At 36.5% G+C, this 23,120-nt stretch overlaps 1 protein-coding gene across 2 annotated transcripts; it reads right to left on the bottom strand.

The window, feature by feature from the left end:
- Positions 1 to 1,721: 1,721 nt before the first annotated feature.
- Positions 1,722 to 22,813, bottom strand: LOC121411895 (WD repeat, SAM and U-box domain-containing protein 1-like). 2 transcript variants are annotated; one of them, XM_041604783.1, is made up of 12 exons: positions 22,717 to 22,813; positions 17,670 to 18,091; positions 15,817 to 16,016; positions 15,146 to 15,244; positions 12,713 to 12,806; positions 12,265 to 12,298; positions 11,144 to 11,184; positions 10,226 to 10,335; positions 7,129 to 7,368; positions 5,694 to 5,783; positions 4,186 to 4,257; positions 1,722 to 2,751 (listed from the first exon to the last, which is right to left on the bottom strand). In XM_041604783.1, the coding sequence occupies exons 2-12, from the start codon at positions 18,065 to 18,067 to the stop codon at positions 2,603 to 2,605; spliced, it is 1,527 nt and encodes a 508-aa protein (XP_041460717.1). In that variant the 5' UTR covers positions 18,068 to 18,091; positions 22,717 to 22,813; the 3' UTR covers positions 1,722 to 2,602. The 2 variants fall into 2 exon arrangements, with proteins under 2 accessions (XP_041460717.1, XP_041460716.1); XM_041604782.1 differs by having other exon boundaries at positions 17,670 to 18,087; positions 22,717 to 22,807.
- Between the last annotated feature and the right edge of the window lie 307 nt (positions 22,814 to 23,120).

Raw genomic sequence — 23,120 nt, 5'->3', positions numbered from 1 at the left:
TTGCATATTCATGTATTTTCATTACATATTCAGGTAGATATTCAATAAATAACTTGAAATAACCATACAATTTCATTTCATAATCAAATGCACATTTGCATGATTCATAAAGTTAGGTGGAATCTAATCTTGGAAACCCATTGAGCATCTAAAATCCAAGAAAATAGCAAAATATAAACTTCAATGTTAAAATCAGACTCAATAATTAACCGTTCCATACTTTAAGGTTGTCTCTGATTATCTCTGAATTGAAAGTTTTTCAAACTCCTGAGGCCCATTTGATAGAAACTGACATGTATTGTATGTAACTTTGCCATTATTACAACTTCATTGGAATGCTGGATTCTGATTGGCTGCTGGGCCCTGTTACCATGGTAGTTGCCAGAACAACAAAGTTACACCTCAGTCACATTTGCTCAATGGCAGCTGTATGGCGATTTGAAAACAGCTATTTTAGCATTTGTTCGTACTAGCTACATACAGGTGGTTTGAATGAAAACAAATAAAGTGGCTGTTTTGGACTAGTCACACGGCCAACGTAGAGCAAATGTGACCAAGGTATTACAATAGTTGTATCTCTTTATTAAATGGCCCCCATATTATCTCTCAAGTCTGACTTTCCTCTGATGGGGTGTCGCATGAAACTTGCGACTGATTGCAAAGTCAATCTTTGGTCCTATAATCAATCGTATGTCTTGCATTTAATCACAAAATGGCAATTTATTCTCGGTCTACATGTACTTCTTGTCATAAAAAATATACAATGATTTACTATAATTACAAATTATATTTCTATTGTAATTTTGCAACATAAATAGGAAATAGATTGCTGATTGCCTGGGAACAATCCTAGTAGATAGGATTTAACACATACCCTTCACTTGAAATTAAAAAAAAAATCAGAATGGAAAATACTTACATGAATAAAGTAAATGCCACAAAAGAATACATAATAAAACGAATTGAACATATAATAATCAATTATCAAAATATTTCATACAATAACACTCATCATATATGACATCATAATTTACACAATGAAAGATAATATAAAAGAAAGCACACACCATAAATGATACACATGAATATGAATTACATATCAATAATTTATATATAAATTGTTATTAGTTGATGAAACTAATATTTTTCATATACATGTATTGTTCTTGTCATCACAATATACATTATACCTACAAATTCATCTTAATACTTTATGTACAAATATTCATAGTAATGTTGTAGAATCTTGAAAATACAAATATATATATTATATATGTTATGTAGATTCCAATTAGTACCATAACGTGATCGAGAGCCGTGCTCAACACGGCAATTTCATGTTTTGTGAACGCGATCAGAGTGATCCGCGAGCCGTGTCGAACACGGCTTTATCGATCCTACAAAATCGATGGTTTGAACCCGCGACCCGAGTCAGACTCGGCAATTTTTTCGTGTGTAAACAGAAAGCCGTGTCGAACTCTCTTGACCTAGGTCACTCCGCGCGCTTTCACTTTTGGCAATGTTGTTGTTCGCACGGACAAGATTCAATTCCGGCGGTGAATTTCCCGCGTTTACTTTGCGACGTCATAATTCTTCTTCCGTTCGAGATCCATGGGCCGTGTTGAACTCGCCTTTTCATATGTACGTATGAACACGATCTCTGATCCCTTATTCGCAGTGTTCTACACGGCTCGCGGATTCAACACGCGAGCCGAGTCAATGTGTAAACACGGTATATATATTATACCAAATATTGCCTGGTCTATCTGTTTAATAAATAACATTTTAATTCCCCTCCGAAGCCATATTTATTCCTTGGGAGAAAATTTTTCCTCAGCGCTGTGCTATTTAGGCAAAACATAATCCCTTGGAAAGAATGTGACTCTGTCTGGGAAATGAATTGTTTTATTCATCCCCTAGGCAGGCATTATCTGTATAATATCTTGATAAATACATGTACATAATACAAGTAACTGATTCATATACATCCCCTTTTTCTCTCCAGTCTACATGTATGTTTCATTCACTTAACATTATTGTAGTGTACTTAATGATGGTTTGGAATGTCTGGTTTCAATGAAGACATGAAAAGATTGCATGGAGATTCAAACATATTAATGATCATTATAATGATGATACCATACGTAGACTGAAGGGGGAGTTCAAGCTTGGTGTTGACTTTTTGGTGTTGGTGTTGGGCTAAACTTCACAACACGCCACCAAACTTGCACTAGAAGTTGTAGCCAGGTAAGGCAAACTGAACAGCAACACTTACACCAAAACTAGCAACAACACAACACCAAATAGGCATTGAGCAATCAATGGTGTGACCTGGCTTGTTAGTGTTAACTCACATCAGGTGCTGAAAGCGAGAGAAGGCAAGCTGAAATATGCCACTAACACTAACAAAACACCAAACAGGCATTGAGCTATCAATAATGGGCTACAGAAGGAAATCTGAAAGTCTCAACACTAACACTGAACTCAAAATCAATCAATTTAACATCCTCTCATCCCATTTTCTAGTTGGTTCGGATTCTCAGCTGACTTCAACATACTGCAGGAGGGTGGATATAGATGTGATGGAATTGCCCCGATCGCATCATAAATCGTAGATCCGAGCTATTATCATCTTCAGACTTCGGTTAGGGGTCAGGTTGATGGAAGATAGGGGAGCGTTGGTCATGGGGCTGGTGTTACGCCCCGCCCGGAACCAGTTCTCTATGGCTTTCCTTTCGTAAGTGTAGCCATCTGCATGAAATAATGAAATAATGATAAGAATCCTGGATGTATAGCCAGCATGAATCTGTAAAGGCACCAAAGATGCATTCGTACCAATCAATAAGAGCAAAGGTTAGCATAAAACAGTGAAGTTTTTTATTGTCTGCGACAATCATCGTCTTCCCATAATTTCAGCAGGGAACAGGACCATGACCTCAGTTTCATTGGAAATTGAAACATGAGACATAGAATTTTTATATAGCTTATTCATGTCAGACATGTTTGCTTTAAAATACCAATGGCATAATACCAATAGATGGATCTTGAATGCATCCCAAGAACAATTAAAAGTCATGAATTTTCACGATCCAAATTCTTAATCTACACATTACAAATATTGACCAATAGTGACCAAAAATGAGAATTGTGGGTCAGCCACTCATTCCCAAGACATACAAGATAAGTAAGCGTGGCTGCCTGCAAGTAGGAATGGTAAAACAATGAATCCCAAATACCCACCAGTTTTAATCTGTTAGTAATTTTTTTCTCTCTTAATGATTTTTGTCACACTTTGTGTTATTATGCCCATTGAATTTTTTTTCCCTTGTAAAGTTAAATACAGAACACAGTGCACTTAGAAAGCCCGTATTAAATACGGGGAAGAATGAGGAAGCAGAAGAACTGTGAGATTCCGGGAAACTGTGGTGTTTAAATACGGGGAAGAATGAGGAAGCAGAAGAACTGTGAGATTCCGGGGAAACTGTGGTGTTTAAATACGGGGAAGAATGAGGAAGCAGAAGAACTGTGAGATTCCGGGAAACTGTGGTGTTTAAATACGGGGAAGAATGAGGAAGCAGAAGAACTGTGAGATTCCGGGAAACTGTGGTGTTTAAATACGGGGAAGAATGAGGAAGCAGAAGAACTGTGAGATTCCGGGAAACTGTGGTGTTTAAATACGGGGAAGAATGAGGAAGCAGAAGAACTGTGAGATTCCGGGAAACTGTGGTGTTTAAATACGGGGAAGAATGAGGAAGCAGAAGAACTGTGAGATTCCGGGAAGTTGTGGTGTTTAAATGAGGTTTGTTATCACTTTGAAAGAGAAACACTGAGATCAAGGCACAGTGATGGTTACACTTTTTGACCAATCTCTCAGGATTAACGCTTAAAGCCCCGTCACATCGGCCCGTGCAAGCCTTGCGGGCGAGTGCAGCAGGTGATTGCCCGCAAAAAATGTTTTGAGCATGTTCAAATTTTTTCTGCGTGCGAATCAGGCTTGCGTGCGCTTTGGCATGTGATTTGCCTGCGAGATACTGTCAATGCAGCAGACAAGGGGGTAGCAAAACTAGTCACCCGCAAGGCTTGCAAGGAGCGATGTGACAGAGCTTTTATGAGCGACGTCACAAAAAGGGTGCAACCTGTGCCCATGTATTTACATGCATAAAACACACAAATTATCAACTGTACCTGCTGCTATGACTGGTTCCTTCATGATCTCTCTACTGATAGGGCACAGGTACTCATCAGGTATCTGATCATCTACAATATACATAAACATGAAGAAAATAAGGAGAGGGGCAGTTTCACAAACAAAGTGAATGTTCAAATATGACAAGTCATTTATAGAATTATCACTGTACCAGGGGGCATTTCATAAAGCTGATCGTAAGGTAAGAGCGACTTTAAGAACTGCTGACCCTTTCTCGTGGTAAATGATATTGATCATTTATTTATTTATTTCGTTTTATTTATACAGGGTAACCCCATCAGTAGTCTTGTACTGTTTTCCAGGGGCCCTGTAAACAAATATTTACAGTATAACAGACAAGCAAATTACACAAGGAAAAAAAACAAACAGAACATGCAAAATAATCAGAAGTGAATACATGGGAAAAAAAGATGATGGTACATAGGTGCCATGTAGGGAAGTAACGTTAATTCATCTAGATATCAATCAGTATTACAATACAGGACCCCCCCCCCCTACATTTCAATTATTTAAATTCAGGTAAATCAATATGATTGCTACTCAATGTGAAAAGTATATACGAAAATTTACTTGTGGAAACGAAATATGCGAATCATCAATTATTTTCAATGAAATTAACAGAGAAACTCATAATTATTTCATACGTGATGACAAACTTTTAGATGTATTGCATGTAGTTAAGATACATGTAAATCATACAATATATTAAAAAAAATGCCTTTATCTGTGCTTCACATACTGATGTCTGCATGTTGCAGAAAGTGAAGGGGCTATTTCCTGGAAGAGCACCACTTCAAGTACTGGGAACAAAAAGCATTCTTACTACTAGCACTTCTCACTGATGGGGGTAGGCTATTCCATTATTGTTCAATGGTGATTATTTAGAGCTTAAGAAAGTTGACAGTCATTCTTAAAGTCGCTCTTAACTTATGAACCACTTTATGAAACACCCACCAGGGGAGCGTTTCATGAAAGGACTTGTCAGACGTTTTATCCGACAAGTCCTGTTTTATCCGACAGTTACTATAGTAACAGTGCTTCTCAACCAATCAGAATCTAGGAAAGTTGTCAGATCTGACAACTTGTCGGACGAAAATATTGATGAAACACCCCCAGAATTAAGTTACTAGTATGTTTTAAAGAATTTCCTAGGAAATCATTTTCTGCTGCAACTACATATGATTTCACATTATATAAACATTATATAAACAATATCTAAGAAACAATAAACAATAATCTAAGAAAGTCAGACACTTTCTTAGATTATTCAAAGTGTTTGACAACCCTCCCCCAAAAAAAAAAAAATTCAACTGGTTTGTTTAAGAACTAAACTAGGTTACCACTCCCCATTAAACCAAGCAAAGTCATAATAGAGTTGAGGAGCATGATCTATCACATGCAACTGGGAATTTTAGTATGATTTTTTTGGTAAGACTTAATCTTTGTAAAAAGCCCCCGGATCATACTCTTTAGATAGACTATTTACCTGGTACTGGTCCTTGAGACCCAGAGAAGAACCCTTTTTCACGGACTGCCTGGATACCTCTCAAGATCTTCTGACGATGACCAAGGGCCTCTGGATGAATCATAATGAGAAAAACAACACATTTTTAAATTCATTCCTGAAATTCAGGTACAGTAATGAAAGATTAATGTTATTCATAACATAACCTAATGCTAAGATCAAGTGTTTACCTAATGCTCCAACATAACATTTCTCCACCAATACAGGAACAAAACTGAAGTATTTAAATACTTTAATGTATGATATGGATTGCTGGCTCCGACATTTCAAGAACTTTCCAGAATTCTCTAAAGACCCCCTGATAAAGGACAAAGATGACATAGATGACAACATCTAATCAGAATGAAGTGCCGTTGTAGCCCAGAGGGACTGAAGAAATATAAAGTTTATAGGGCACGGTATCGGACATCTCATCCAATACAACATTTCAAAAGAAGTGGGGCAGTCACAGGAGATTCTTTGTCAAGGTAGACATGTTTTGGTGTATGTAGTTCCCTCAGAGAGAAGAGGTGATAGGCATTGAAGCTTCTGCCATTTCATGTTTATTACCTTTGAGTGAAGGTTGGCTAAAAGTAAAATGCACAGCTTGCTTTGACTGGGTTGGTTAAAGATAAGAAATAGGGAGGGGAGGGGTACAGACAGAGACAGGGGGATTGGATACAGAGAGGGTTGGGTAGTAGGGGGAAGGGGAATGTAGAGAGATTAGGGTAGTAGGGGAGAGGATGGGGTAGGAGGGAGGATACAAAGAGGGAAGGGGTAGGTGGGGATGGAGGTGATATAAAGGAGGGGGATTGGGAGGGAACAAAGAGGATACAGAGAGGGTGGAGGAGGGGAAGGGGGGTACAGACAAGGGGATGGGGTAAGGGGAAAGGGGATACAGAGAGGAAAGGGTAGGTGGAGGTGATATAAAGGAGGGGAATTAGGAGAGAAGAAAGAGGATACAGAGAGGGTGGAGGAGAGGAAAGGGGGGGGGGGTACAGATGAGAGGATGGGGTAGTAGGGGAAAGGGGATACAAATAGGGAAGGGTGGGTGGAGATGGAGGTGACATAAAGGAAGGGGGTGGGGAGGGGAGAAAGAGAATACAGAGAGGGTGGGGAAGGAGGGGGAAGGGGGTATAGATGAGAGGATGGGGTAGGAAGGGGAACAAAGAGAAAAAAGGTTAAGGAGGATAGAGAAAAGGAAGGAGGTGGGAGAGGCGAGGTGCACATTTATTAGTAGCAATAGCACAAGCCAACTAACTAATTTTATCCATAAACTACAAATGAATAGGGAATAATTTTGTCAGCAATAAAGCAATGTTTCATGCATGAAATAATTAGTCGATCTACTCTTTCATATATTTTCTTTTTCGTAATGATCGTACTGTACTCTGTATAAGCTATAACCTGTACTCACTGACGTTGAGGTCTTTAGAAAGGACATCGGTAGTGAGATTCTGCAACTCTTGACCATCAATGTGATTCTCTTTGAACACCTCACAGTACTGCCCTAACTCGATACTCTGTAACCACTCACACACAGCATCAACCGTCCAATCAGATATCACGTTATGAGCCAACGAAGGTCCGGTTTCCGTGAGAGAGCTCTGCTGATTGGCCGGGCTAATAGAAGGGGCAGACGGACTGGCTGATGAAACTGTCGAGGATGAAAGACAATATTTTTGCATAAAAAAAGAAAATCAGAATTGAAGAAAATATTTGGGGGAAAAAAATCAAGCACACTATGTAACTCAAAAACAAATCAGAGTTCTAAATATGCAAGTTTGAAAAGTACTTATCTTTATTTTCGGAATACAGATATTCTTGGATCAGTATGTTGTTTAATTGTAGGCTTAATAATTGGATTAATGCCCTACTTCAAGAGCTCCAAGTCATAGCTGATCTGGGCCCAATCTTACAAAGAGTTGTGATTGATCTGATCAATCACAACTATGGAAAGCCAGCAACGATAACATCGAAAGTTCATGTTTATTTAGAACATTTTCCAGATATGACGTCTCTTCATACATACATAGTTTTCTAAAAAATTCAGAGTTCTTCTCTTTGTTTACGAAGGACATTTTGCAAATTTCCTGAAGAAAAAAAGATAACGCTGATGGACTTCCATATACTTGAGGTCGATCGGATCAATCACAACTCTTTGTAAGGCGAGGCCAGGAAATCACTATGATGTGCTCCATTCAAAACTGATTTCGTTTTCATACCATAGATGCTTGCATTATGATGCAGTCTTCACTGATGTATCTATATAACTAATCCAAACTCTGAAAAGGATGATTTAGAACTTGCAGCAGGATGTTTTCAAACAAATGAATTTTCACATATCCAATATTAAAACCTTTTCCTCCATATATACACAGAGGTTTATTTTCAACTGGTTTCCTGCCAATTCTTCCAATAGCCAGCTCGTCTACTATCATTTGGTCTGCCATCAGTTCATCCACTATCCACATGGTCTAATTGCCATTTCGTCCACTCACGATTTCCTCTAATAACCAGTTGTTTCAATAGCCACTTAGTCCATATACTATTTGGCCTAATTGGACTAATGACTTAAAATAAATTGATATTAGACCAACTAGTTACGAGACAAAATGGTCACAGATGATCTGGTGATAAGACAAAGTGATGATTGAACCAAATGGTTAGACATGTAGTTGATGGATGGAACGCATTGGACTAAATGAAGGTAAACTGTGTGGGGGGTGGACGAGTTGGCAGTAGACGAATTGGCAATTTACCTATTACAACAGAATGCAAGCAGATAGTGTTTTTTGCAGTTTTGATTGAATTTAGATCAAACATGACTTATCAACCAAAACTGAATATTTGACAACCACTTTCATGACATTCATGACATATAACCTTAATCTCTGTGTTAGTTGACTGTAATGAGTATTTTCAACACCCAACATAGCATCAATGTCTTTTGGCAAGCCATTAATCATCATTTACTTCCCACTCACCATTTCAAATTTCTAATGGGAACGGAAAGATCCCTTGAATATTGGATAAATAATCATTATAAAAGCCTCACAACGGAAGGGAGTGAGAGTTAAAATCTGTTATAACACGTATTTGCTTGAAGTACTCGGCTGTGGCACGAAACATCTTTCATGCGTCACAGACTTTGAATGTTACATTCAGAGTACATCCAAGTCCTGGATGAAAAATCACTGTCTTGAATAATGGACAAATTTCCATTAAACAACCAATGTTAAGGTATTCATGATGATGAGTAAAGCCATGCCCCAAGCTATTCTCTTATTACAGCCTCCTGGATGTGTAATTATTAATACTATCAATTATAAACCAGACATTACTGTATTACATGAATGAAGTGTTATGAAGCATGTTTTCACCGTTATTAATCATTTGTTGGAGACATTCTGATAAAGAATTCAAACCCACTTTAATGTCGGGATAGGATTTCTAAAAAGTGTTTGTCTTTTTTCAAGTCTAGGTGTGAAAGGAATGGAGAGAATGTTATACATGAAGCATGAACTGAAAGAATGAATATTATAATCCCCCTTTTATTTTTTTAATAAGTGAAATGCCCTTTTCAGCCTCAGCTTTATTTCACAACTCAATATAGCGATCAGTCTTTGATTTTATGACATTAAAATATCAAACTTTGTTTTTTAAATGAAATGCCAATAAGTTTGCTCAAGTTTTCAGTAATATAATGTGGAAAACACATTCATGCTTTATAAGCAAAAGTTTAACTTTAGGTTATTAAAGTCTTATTGAAGTACACCGATATGAAATGACCTCTGTTATGACTTTTTCTTTCTCAATATTATTGTTCACATTTTTAAACACTATTTTGAATACATATCATGCAAGCTTTCAAGCAATACAAATATGAATTAAATGCAAAAAATTTCAGAATTAGAGTAAAGATAAACTATAGCTATCAATAACCCATTACCTTTATTTTGGCAAGATGGAATAACATGATATCATTTTTATTCGTAAATGGTAACCATTACAATTGTATTTCACTCGTCAAATGTGAAATTTTGATAAAAATCAATTTTACTCAGTTTACTTAATGACATTAACCCTTAAAACAATGAAGATAAACTGTACTTTGATAATACTTAATAGACATTTATGCTATTCAATACATGTTTCTACTGAGGAATATACAATACAGAAGAACAATGCAATTCATGACATGTTTGGCCGGGGGGGGGGGGGGGGGAGGGGCTTTGTGGAAAACTAACACCGATATGACTCAGTCTTTGGTACACAGATGGGTTTGCAAAATATTATATATTTGGTATGCAAAGGTTGAAAAACTTTCTTTTCGTTGAAAAGTTGAAATTTTCTTTTTGTAACACGTGGGGAGGGGTTAGTAAATCTGGAGTTATGTCTTATAAATTGATATGTGCACATCAACGGGATGTGAACCCAAGATCTTGTAATTAAGAGACAGGGGAAACATTCACTGACCCACGGTACCTCCAGAACCCTGTCGTGATACATACCTGCGGGTTGTAACGGCTGGTTGAAACCCAATTTCCAGACATGGACTTTACTGTGAGAGCCTGTTGCTAGGAACATGTTGTCTTGGGAGAAGGCTACAGTCGTCACATACCTACACAGGACAGAAAATCAATCAAGTGAATTTACGCATTTCATAACTTGTGATTGCGCCATCTTTAGACATCATTTATATGCGTCAATCGTGAGAGATTGGACAACCACAATACTCAACAACATGCATTTATTACACTATTGCTCTTTTAAAGTCATTAAACACTTTCCTTTGATCTCACTTGTAATTAATAATAATAATAACATGCAACATTATATAGCACTTAATACAAGCGCTGTATAGTATTACCCTGGCTTTAGCACGGCTACCCTGATTGGAAGCTCAAGCATTTAAGGAATACTGTCCTACTGGGTACCCATTTACTAAACCTGGGTGGAGAGTGGAAAATGTAGATTGTACTGATTAATCCTTATTCTTCCCTGCACCTGGGATTCGTCATTTCGCTAAATATTTCTCTAACTTCTCAATTCTTACTGTCGCCCACGCTACCCTGTGTGTATTAGGAAACAAAATGTTTCCATTCACAAAAAATCCCTGATCGGCTGCTAAAGTCAACTTTTCATTTTTGATTAATTAATTTATTTAATATGTGGTAAAGACAGATAAATTATACAGTTGGCAATTTGGAGAATAAAAGATGAAAAAATCGTTGTGTTCGTGCAGGAACGCCCCAAGCACCACACTTACCCGTATTGCACGCATGCAGAAAAACCCTTAGTAGCGCGCATAAGGGCACTGTGCAAGGGCATTTCTGCACCGATGAGGTGCTAGGAAGTGTGGTGTGAAGGGCAATCCTGCACCAACACGACAAAATAAAGATTGAGTAATGGTAGTTTATTGTAATCACCTTGCATGACCCTCCAGAGTGTACAACATCTCACCAATAATCTGCAAAGAGGAAAAAAAGAGATCACAGAATTGATATTCTGCTTTTAAAATAATGCTTATGTTGGGACAGTAATTAATTTTTTTTGCAATTTTAACAAGAACGGATTCTAGAACAGAGTAAATCTATTGAAAATGCCTGCCAAATCACAATGAACAGCTGGGAGGTCTTTGTCGAAAAAAATTGGTGAACCAAAACAGCAGGGCCCTGTCTTACAAAGAGTGAAGATTGATCAAATCAATCTCAAGTATATAAAAATCCATTTTTTCTTCAGGAAATTTGCTCAGTCTTTTGAAAACAAAGAGAAGCATACCGAATTGTCAAGAAAAAACAGTGAATGTATGAACTAACATCATTTTTAAAAAATATTTTGAACAAAAATGTGTTTAAGATGTTGACCTTGCTGGCTGTCCATAGTTGTGATTGATTGGATCAATCGTAACTCTTTGTAAGATGGGGCCCGGATTATCCTCACATTCTGAGCTGACAAAAAAATGGCAAATATGTTGCTTGTTCAGAATCATGGATGAAACTGCTGTTTTTTTAATTAAAACCAATTTTAGACAAAGACCGCTTTGTCATGAAGGCTTTTGACCATAGACTCTATGTTCAAGAAAGCATCTGTGTAGTAAAAAAAGCAACCCAATGTGACTATAAAGCCCTTTACTGGTATTTTGGCTTTTAATAATACATGTCAACTATCCCTATATGTGTGATCTTCCTGATACGACTTGTCTGTGTTTCATGGTTCATATGAAAAGCTGTAAAGAAAGCTCTCAACTTATCATGGTTCAAGCATTTTGTGAAGTTAAAAAGGACGGGTTTACCAGGTAGCTATCTGCTCAATATTTTTTTTATTAATTTTAGAACATAATACTAAACTTGCAACCTTGAGTGGACAATAACAATAAAGAATGACATGCCTATTCATTTATCCAGCAGACACTCGAGAAATGCAAATATGATTTGTCAATATCATTTTACTTAAATATTAAATTGTATAACCAATTCAAGGCAACATTAATTTTGCACTTCATAAAAAAAGTCAAAGATGGATCACAGGTATATATATATATACTCACTGGATTCCAAATGATAGCTAGCTTATCCACTGCCCTGTAATAGTGAAAAAAAGTTGATTAAATTATATAAATTTCATTTGTTTATGTTACAGAATACATACAAAGAAATGAATAATACCAAATTAATAAATAATCACCCAAACACAATGAATAATAAATAATGATAAACAATTGATAATAAGAAATAATAAACCAATAGTAAATGACTCATAAATAATATATGATAAATAAAAGACAAATAATAAATGATATAAAGATGTGAACATCAAGGAGGGTGTGAATTTATGCAAATCTATAATTCTCAATTTTCTGATAAAATGGGATTTTTGCGGAATTTATATCAAATGACATACTGAGCAGCTGCTCGTATATGAGGTCTCGAAATCAAAGAAAGATGTCTGATCTGACAACTTGTCAGACAAAAATGTTGACAAAGCAGATAACCTACCCTGAAGCAAGAAGGCGTCCATCTGCAGAGAAAGATAAGGCTTGTACAGTGGCTGAATGGCCTTTCAGATCACATCGAAGTCTAGTAGAACACGCTGCATTCAGAAGAATATGAGACCAGGGTCAGGTATGCCACATAAAATCAATAAACAAAGTCTGAAAGTCATCTAGAGCAAGCCATTTGTACACAAAAATTGTTTTTTCTGTGGCTGATATAAGTTCATATAGTCTAAATCTGGGGGGGGGGGGGGGGGGTAATCAATTATAAAATGATACCTACATGAACATGCTGCACAAAAAAAATCGGAGGCTCTGGAACTAAACAAAAATGGGGGGTCTCCAGAACAGACCAGTTCGTAGTTACTTCATGGACAATTTTGGTCAAATGACCTTTCATTTCTTTCATCATGATAGGCAGATTTCAAAGCAAGATATTACGTAAGCTTGCCTTACATAGCAGGATGAATAAATTGAATAGACCAGGTGACTAGAATAGCACACAAATGAACACTTAATGAAGGCATTTGTTGCATTCCTACTTTAAATGCATATCTTAGCATGTTGCACAATGTACTTTGCAAACTGTGAATTACCAGTCGTTCGTGGACGCATTGTTGTTTTTTGTGGATGTAAATGAAAACGACAATTCAAAAGAATATATGAATAATCAAGACATCAAAGTTGGTGCTTATCTCATTAGATTTTAAAGCACCATGTCACTTTAGTACAAATGACCTTCTTCTGATCATGCGTAGAATTTTGATCATGCGCAGAAAGGAACTACGAACTGGCTTACTGCTCTAGTATCATTGATTGCTAAAAATGCAATGCTCTGGAATGGTATAAACTCTACATGTATGTTTCAGAGCTTTGCATGAATATGCATGAAATTAGTCATGAATGAATCGCTCTTCAGAGCATTGAGAGCTATTGCTGTCGTTGAATTGAACGGAGTTTGCCACTATGTTGTGCCGAGTAGTATGAGCAGGTGCTGTCCTTTGAAAACACATATTTGAGGGTCTTCGGAACAGGGAAAATAGGAATTTCTATGGCTTTCTATATAAAATTATTGAATTTCAATTCAATTATTTTATTTTATTATTTACAATTATGACACAATGGACATACATGTAGCAACATATAATCACATTTGAAGTACATACAAAAATTGATAACATTATAAAATTACAATAGACAATTTTCAAATCGAAGTATACATAAATGAAAGGGAGGGATCTATGAGAGATGATGTCCCTCCTGTTAGCATGTGCTTGATCAAGTCTAATTCTAAACAGAGGCCCAAGAAACTGTTTCATAAGGCCGTTTGTGAGTTCCTACTGACTTTTAAACAAGATGGTGACCCTTTCTTGGGTAAATGATGTATCCTTATGTAGCTGACTTAGCACCCAAGAACATGTTCCAGTTGTAGGTAAAGTCATGCGTAACTTTACGAAAAGCTTTATGACACCCACAAGTGCCCTGTCTTACAAAGAGTTGCGATTGATCCAATCAATTACAACTTCTGTGAAACGGCCCCTAGATGTCTGTAGTAACTAGACTAATTTTTGTTATGCCCAGGTCAAATGATCCACAATGTTACGCTTTTGTTCTATTTTCCAGATCATGATCTAGACTTCATTGTTAAGCACTGCAGCAGACAAGAATTCACTCATACATTGTATACTTGAATTTCACAAAGGAATGCTCAGCATTTTTTTCATTCTCTTCCTAGGGGATTTCCTTCATAAGAAACAAACAGCCAAGTAGAATCCAGAAACCTCCACTATCAATAAACATACTTCACTGCACTCAGTAGAAAGTCTTCACCTCGTGTGGATAATTATGTAGAATATTACTAGTCACCTGTATTTTCCCTCAACTTAGCAAGAAGCTCTTTATTGTGGAAAACTACATTGATTTTTCTTCAGTTACATTTCTGTCATTAACGAACCAGCTTTTAGTTTCATTCTATTGATTTCCATTATAATATAGACACTATTGACATCAATCGCTTGTGCAATACAATTTTGGAGAACACTTAATTGTGCTGGGTTTCATCATGGTCTCTCGCTGGGGGCAGCATTCTACCTGATCGCCATGTTTGCCACATGTAGCACTTCTGTTAAGACATTGTGCTATCAAGGACTTATCTCTATCAATATTAGTAATAATAATAATAATATAGGGTATTTGTATAGCGCACATATCCACCTTGTCAGGTGCTCAAGGCGCTCCTATATTACCCCGGCTAAGCTAGTCTACCGATTCTGGTGCTCACAGATTTTTGGGATCTTGAATTGATTCCTGCCAGTACCCATTCTACCTTATCCGAATCAAATGCAGCACATCATGGATAAATTTCTTGGTCAAGCAATCAAATTCTGGTGAGTCTATTTTTTATTTCTATTACTTCAAATTCATAGAGATTGATTACCTGGTACTGTGTCTAAATCCCATAGTCTGACAATGTTATCACCACACGTAGCTAGCATATAGAATGTTCTTGGGCCAAGGGTATCACGCACTGCAGCATCTGTATTGAAAACACGCAACAATTGCACCATCAAAGAGGGAGAATGTTAACCTAGGATATTGGCTTATTTTGAGCATTTCAATTTTCATAAATCATTATCAGAGTTATCATCAATATTCATCATCATCACCTTCATCATCATTGTAGTCATTATCAAATCAATACCATCATCATCTTCACATTTCAATCATCATCATCATTGAAGTGATTATCAATATCAATACCATCAGCACTGTCATCTCCATCACAAACAACATTATTTCCATCTTTGTCATTTAAATCATTGTTATCACCATCATCGTCATCACCATCATCACCATCATCACCATCATGATCATCACCATCATCATCACCATCATCACCATCATCAACACCATCATGTTCATCATCACCACCATAATCAGTATAAACAATAAAACACATCAATTGCCAATTATATTGCTTCTTCAAAGATGGGGGAAGGAACGTGCAAGTGAAGGATTAACAATAATCTGTGAGGATGTACTATATGATAATGAATATCACTCTTGTATGATTTAACGTCCAGTGTAAAAGTGAAATCTCGTTCTTACTTGCAGAACCAAACGTTGGTGAGATGGCTAAACCAGTGAGAGCTAGATCATGGCAGTCGGGATCATAGAAAAGACATTTTCCTTGGCCGTGAAGGGCGTCCCATACCCTGAGATCACCAGCCGTTGACCCTGATACAATTTGAGCACCGTCAGGTGTGAACGCACATGCTGTGATGACACTTATATGACCTTCAAACTTTCTGTGAAGTAAATAGCCGTGTTCAGACAAGAAAAATGGTAAGAGTATTAAAGGGTAATTCATAAAATCGTAAGACATGTTTGTCTTTTTTTTTAATATGACGTAGGGTCATGAATTCTGGGAAGCACTTCATGAAAGGACTTGTCTGATGTTTTATCCGACAAGTCCCACTTTTATCTGACAGTAACCGTAGAAGCTGCTTGTCAGCCAATCAAATTTAAGAAAAGTTGTCAGATCTGACAACTTGTTGGATGAAAGAAAATGATGATCAAACGCTCCCCAGAAGTTTGCTACTTGAAGAACAGTAATCATGTAATCATACTATCAATATCAGTTAACCTACATTTTCCTTTTCAATGTTTAAATTTACCAGGGGAAAATAAACTCAAAATGCTCAAAATAGCAGTGAAAGAACCCTGGAAGATCCCCATTCACAGCAATGTCAAAGTTAATGATTGATTTAATGGCCAATATGACTTTTATTTGTATGTACACAAGAAAAAAAACATTAGAAATTTTATGTCAAATACTGTCAAAATATTAAGATTTTTAAAGATAACTGTTGTATGGGCAAGGTATGGTGACTTTGTTATCATTCTAATAGCACGTTTCTGAAAGAAGTATAACCTCTGTAATAAATATTGTGGACAAATTCCCTATATTAGTATATTATCTTGCAATAGCAAACTGTGGCAAGATCATAGGATTATATAATTTTGTGAGAATTGAAATTGGTAATATCTGCTCAATTCTACTTAATTTTCCTAGGACACAAGATATCTTATGAGAAATGTAATCTACATGATCTTTTTTTTTTCAAGTTGATTTATTGTCTGATTTCACATCAAGAAATTTTACAGATTCTGTCATTTGTATTTTATCATCAATATGTATTTTTATTTGAGTTTAATCCAGGTACCGGTATTTATATTTTGTATCAAAATCAAATTTGTTTTATTAAAGTTTAGAAACAATTTGTTTGCATCTAAATGTATCAGATTTAGGCAGTAGGTTGTAAAAATTAGCCCCCCAAAATAAAAAAATAATTTATTGCCTAATACATGTATCTAGATTTTTTAAAGGCTAAAAAGAGACATTTTGGCCTATTTATTTATAGTAATTGATTCGGAAAATTGAATTAAAGTGAATTATTAGAGTCAACTTTAATAACCAACTTGGTAAAATTTTAAAGGCCAATCAACAGTATTTCAAGTAGGAAAATGGTAATTTAGGTAAAAAACCCCATATTTTTGGGTGATAAAATATTTACAGAGAAAGGTATAATTTTGAGCAAGAAAATAATATTTTGGTGAGATAACAAAATTTGTGACAAACTAGTGATTAGGGGCAAAGAAGATATTACAGAGATGAGTAAAAGTATTTTAGGCAAGACCACTGTTATTTGAGTGAGAAAACAGGATTTTTTTTTACTAGGAATGGTATTTTGGGTTGAAATGGAAAAAATATTCTGGCAATTTCTGGGTGAGAAATGATGAAATGTAAACTTTAAGGTGAAGAGGAGCATTACCACCTGTTTTGCATCAATGACGTGTAGAGTAAAAAAAAATTGGGAATATCATTTTTCTTTTGCATGAATGAAACCTGTAACATCTTTTTCCTACAAAGAAAAACATAAACCATCTGAAAGCTCTACCTTGTACATGTTTTCTTGTTGAGATCCCACATCCATAGTTCATTATCTGCTCCTCCACTCAACAAATACTGAGAGTCTGGTGAAAAGACGCAAACCCTAATGATGGGCTTTTGAATATGCTCAAACACAGCTACTGTTTCCCCGCTGCTAGCATCCCACACGATGACCTTCCCGTCGGTCGAGCAAGTTGCTAACCTGGTCCCAAAGGCACTGAAAGCGCACCAGTGCACGTAGTATGAATGGCCGAGGAGCGGAGAAAAGGGGAGTTCCTCGAACGACGTTGCATCCCAGAGTCGAACAGATTTATCCCCGGAGCATGTGGCCAGCAGGTTGGCAGAAAACGTGCAGCAGTTGACGTCTTTTGAATGGGAAGTCAAAATGTGAATTTGATTTGCCATGGTGTGGAAATTCAGTCTACCTATCTGAAATAAAAGAGATTAAAATTAGGGAAATTTTAATACTGAAACCTGCTACTCCTAATATATTTGAAGGTCCCATTTAATGGCTAGATGAACAAATTATAAAAACAGCTTACAATGTAAGGTACATGCAGGCGGCCTTTCTACGGCACAGGAGGTATGTTTGAACATATTTTGAGTACTCTGACTACTCACTAAACTGGCGGGGGGGGGGCATATTCACCAACTGGGAGCATGCATATCCTTCCCAAAACAAAATCTATGGCTTAATACTATCACCAATATTGGGCTCAGGGGCAGATCCAGGATTTTCCAAAAGGGAGGGGTATTTTTGTACAGGAAAAATTTGAGAAGCAAAAAAAAATGAAAAAAAAAATGTCCTCAATAGGCTCCTCTATAAAGTTAAAGGGAAAAGAGGTCCATGCACCCCCCACCAAAAATAACAAATGATTGTTGAGACTTCCGGTTCCTTCACTTCAGATTTTCATTTATTCGTTTTTTCACTCTTGCTTACCTTAGTTTGGACTCTAACTCACCTCGTTTTATCTGCAGTCAAGACCTCTTCACGCTATGCTAGCGAGAAGCGCCGGAAGGGGTATTTTAATGATTATCAGCCGATAATTTGACTCAACTCACAGACCCTTTACTGACTAAATAAACAGAGGTCTATGGACAATTACACGCACTAGATCCTACTCAAAATTTGACAGAATAAAGACATATTTTGGCATGTATTTCCACTCCCCCATCACATATGTTCTATATTAGGGCTAGATATATTATTCAGAACCTTCTCCATGATTTTATATTCAATTTTAGTGGGGGGTGCATATGGAACTCTTGCAGCTTAAGGCCCTAAAAAATATTTCTTGTGCCTCTAAAAGGGGGGGGGGGGCACGGGCCGGATTAGACCAAAAGCTTCGGTCTCTGTTATGTTGGTTGTTCAGCTGAACTCTGTTGGCTTCACTCACCAAATACAGAGACCGAAGTTCTAGCGCGATCTGTACAGGGGACTCAATGGCCATATGTTTATGTACTTAAGATCGATAAAACGGGAAAGTGAATTTGCGCGACAGCTGAGTTAAGTCACTGTTTTTGTTCCTTTTCACTGATTTTTCTCCGTTTTTTTGCAATTAATGCCAAGAGGGAATATTAATTTGCATTTTTGTCGCATTAATTTTCAAAATTTTTATTTATTGAAGACAAAAATTGAAGAGCCCCGACAGGGGGATTTTGCATTGTAAGTCCCCTAATGGTGGCTGCACGATAGCGAGCCGTCTGTGTATGAGAAATTTTTTAAAAAACTCGAAACAGACGGCTGCCAGCTGTCTAGGGCCGGATATGCCCCTATCTGGGTGGATCCTCCACCGAGTGGGCTGTAATCATTTCTAAATTCCGATGGATGGAGTTTTATATTACAGACACCAAAGTTCTAACTTGATCTGTAGAGGGACTAAATGGATATATGTTTATGTGCTAAGTTCTGATAAACCATGGAAGAGGGAGTTGCACGATAGACGAAGCAAGTCACTGTTTTCTGTCCTTTTAAAATTTATAATCATAATAACAATTTTATATACCGCAAAATTGCCTCTAAGCGGTTAAGAGAAAGGAAAATTAAGTATAAAGGTAATAGAAATACTTTGTGCAACAAAATGTATCAAAACTAATATTACAATATACAACTTTCTCACCAGATCATTAAGAAATACCATCAAATGGGCCAAAAAACATATATGATCAATTTAAGATTTAAAAAGATGAGTTTTAAGCATAACTTTAAATATACACGTATTTGTTCCCGTTTTGGTGCATTTCAGGCCAAAACGATATAATAATCTTTATTTTGGTCCAGTTCTTTTTAATATATATTTATGAAATAAAGACAGAAATCGATGAACCCCGTTGGAGGGAATTTTGCATTGTTATGCCCCTAATGGCGGCTGCATAATCGCAAGCCATCTGTATACGAGAAATAAAAAAATGAATAAAAATGTTTTTAAAAACTACTCAAAATAGACGGCTACCAGCTGTCTCCCTGTTTTCGCTGTTGTTGAATCTAACTTTAATCTAACATGTATCCCTCACTAATGGCCTCAGAAAAGAATGGGTTTTTAAGAATTGATATAGAGCCTAAATAAACTAGGACTAAGAGCAAATTTGTCGTGTTTTTTTTTTTTTTTGCTGTTGCCAGGTTCTTACATTTCCTTGTCCACACAAGAGTGAGTTTCTCAGTTTCAGCTCATGCATTACTGCTAGTGCTACACAATTCATTTAAAAATCAATAGTCCAGTGAATTGTCTGGTGACTTTTTCCACGAAAATTCTAATATCCAACTCTTACCAATTCCCCCACCCTAAAAACACGTTAGATCTCCTCTCGTTAATAGATGGACCCATTCATGATTCATGCGTTGACATCCCCTTGAAATCATATTCACTTGTAACCCGGGGGCCTGTTGCATGAAATGGTCTTTCGTAGAACCATTCTACGTAAGAACGAGATATCGCTCAACTGTTTCACAAAGCCGATTTGGGCGATACGAAGAATGGTCCTTGGAAAGACACCTCCAGACATGTCCTACGTAGGCATGATCTTCTTTGCACACCGCCAGCCACCGTCGGCATTGAGAGAAAATGCGCTTACGGCAAGCCACACTGACATATCACATTAAAACATATTTTTTAGGGGGTTGATGATGCATTTTATCTAGGATGGCGCCAAGTTATTTTTTTATATGGGGGCTAGTTGTCATCAATTTCAGGTCGACAAGACGACCAAAAACGGATGTCATTTTAACTTTTCCGGGGTTGATGAAGGCCCAAATATTTTTTTAAAAATATGTTTTCTTTTATTCTCCCTCCGCCCTATCCACCACTTTTCTATTTAAAACAAAATAAACTTGATTTATCGAAATGGGCAGCACTATCTCTCTGACCCATCATGCTTTCTCATTATAGATAATTAAACAACATGAAAACGAATGTCTTTAAAAGAAATTATGTAAGGAAAAACGTGTTTAAATAACGCTCAGCAAAAAAACACTCGATACAAAACTAAGAGGTTAAACATGCTAAATCATTTTATATTTTTATTTCATTTTCATTATTTTTTTATGAGATTAATTTTAATCAATGAAAACCAATTCTTGGATTTGGGATAACTTGAGATGTGAAGCAGCTAGTGAAACAAAACAAACTCCTGCAGTAACAAAATAGCTAATTGAATTTAAGATACAGACTATAGGCCTAGCTTATATACGAATCCATCACAATCATAACAAATGAAGATAAGTTCATCAAAGAAAAGATTTTGGAAAGTACGAAGAGGCGCATTTTAAATGGTAGGGTAGGCCCCTTTCGGCTCCTATGCATGTTAAAGAAATCACGGTAGTCTCTACTCCTTACCGTTAAACATATACATTTTCTATATTCTTAAACTTTATATTCTTATATAAACTTCCATAAATTAAGTGATCAACTTTAAACATGACCAACGTTTTATATGATCGTTGAAATTTTTAGCATGATTTCTGATAGTATTTTTCCATTGCGGATTGCACAACTTTTTCTGTGTTTTAATTATTATTGCAAAGCACTACTATTCACTTGGCCATGTTTGCAGCAATGTTCATATTTTTCTTGTCATCGTTTACTCATCATGCAACTGGGGTATGTTTCACTCTAAACACTCAAATTAGTATTTCTTGCGTTATATCTGGCAAATGAAATAAATAAATTAGAAGTTTCACACGCAGCCTCTCATATTTTCCTTTTTAGTCTCATACAATCAGACACTGTTGATTTTGTTTACCCCTTTCAAACCATATTTTTACCTCAACAAATAACATATTAACGCATAATTTACAAAATTATCATTATATATAAGCATTCTATAAAAATACAGAATATTGAACTAACAAAATGTCGAAATTACTTAGTTAAATCAATTTTTATATCGGACAAGGGTCTCTTTCGTTGAAATATCAATGAAAGGTGTCTCTAAAAGGACACCGTATTCTAAGTAAGGTAAACAATGAAAATTTCAATTTTATTCATTTATGTTTGTGAATCTTTAAAGTTTCTTCTCTTTTTACCTCATAAAGTAAGCTCCATACATCAATTCTACACTCAGTAATAAATAAAACATCATTTGATCTCCTTTTATTGAAATAAATGATTTTATGAAAAGTCGTCATTCCGAAATAAAAGGTTCAGGTGACGATGAAGACTAAATATTTTTCCGATACTATCGATATCAAAAGATGTCGCGGACTTGGAAGACAAAATTGCCTTCGTGAAACGGAAAGCGCTGATTTGTCGCCAATCTTCCTATCTCGGAAGAATGGTCCTAGGACGTTCCTACGTATCGCTCATCTCGTCATGCAACAGGCCCCGGGGAGCGCCGCCGGACCGCTTCGCGGTCCGGCGCTCGCGCTCCCTGGGTTAATTCACTTGCACTGTCCCATATATTAAAATCTGTGTTAGGTTTCTGAATTCGGTAGAATTTTTTTTTTAATCGAGTAATTTACCCTGTTCACAGATTATTTTGATAATTTCGTTGGTTCCCCATGGAACATAGGAGGAATTATTACTATAACTTAACTGTTACAAAAACGGTCGACTTACATGTACGGTAATTTTTAACGTTATAAAACAACAGAATATCTTCTCGACTTCGCATTCGGCTCTCCTTCCGTATCAATTACGTCATTGGTCATGAAACGTCAATGTTTACAAAATCAGAAGCCAAAGAGAAAGGGGCGGGGCACAAAGATGTTTGTTTACTAATTACGTAATGGTGTATTCTCCTCTTCTCCTCCTCCATCTTACCGTAAGTATGATCTATGACTATCTATTTAATCTATCTATCTATCTATCTACCCCCCCCCCCTCTCTCTCTTGGTCTCTCGTCACAATTACTAATATTTGCAAAACTGTACTTAGTTCACGTATTGTATTACCGGACACTATCATATTTCCGGACGTGATATGTACTGCGTACGAAATCAATTTCGTACCGTAAGACTTCC

The sequence above is a fragment of the Lytechinus variegatus genome, chromosome 3 (assembly GCF_018143015.1).
Source record: "Lytechinus variegatus isolate NC3 chromosome 3, Lvar_3.0, whole genome shotgun sequence".
NCBI classification, from domain to species: domain Eukaryota; kingdom Metazoa; phylum Echinodermata; class Echinoidea; order Temnopleuroida; family Toxopneustidae; genus Lytechinus; species Lytechinus variegatus.
The sequence above is the reverse complement of the archived record's forward strand: the minus strand, read 5'-3'. Positions and strand labels throughout refer to the sequence as shown.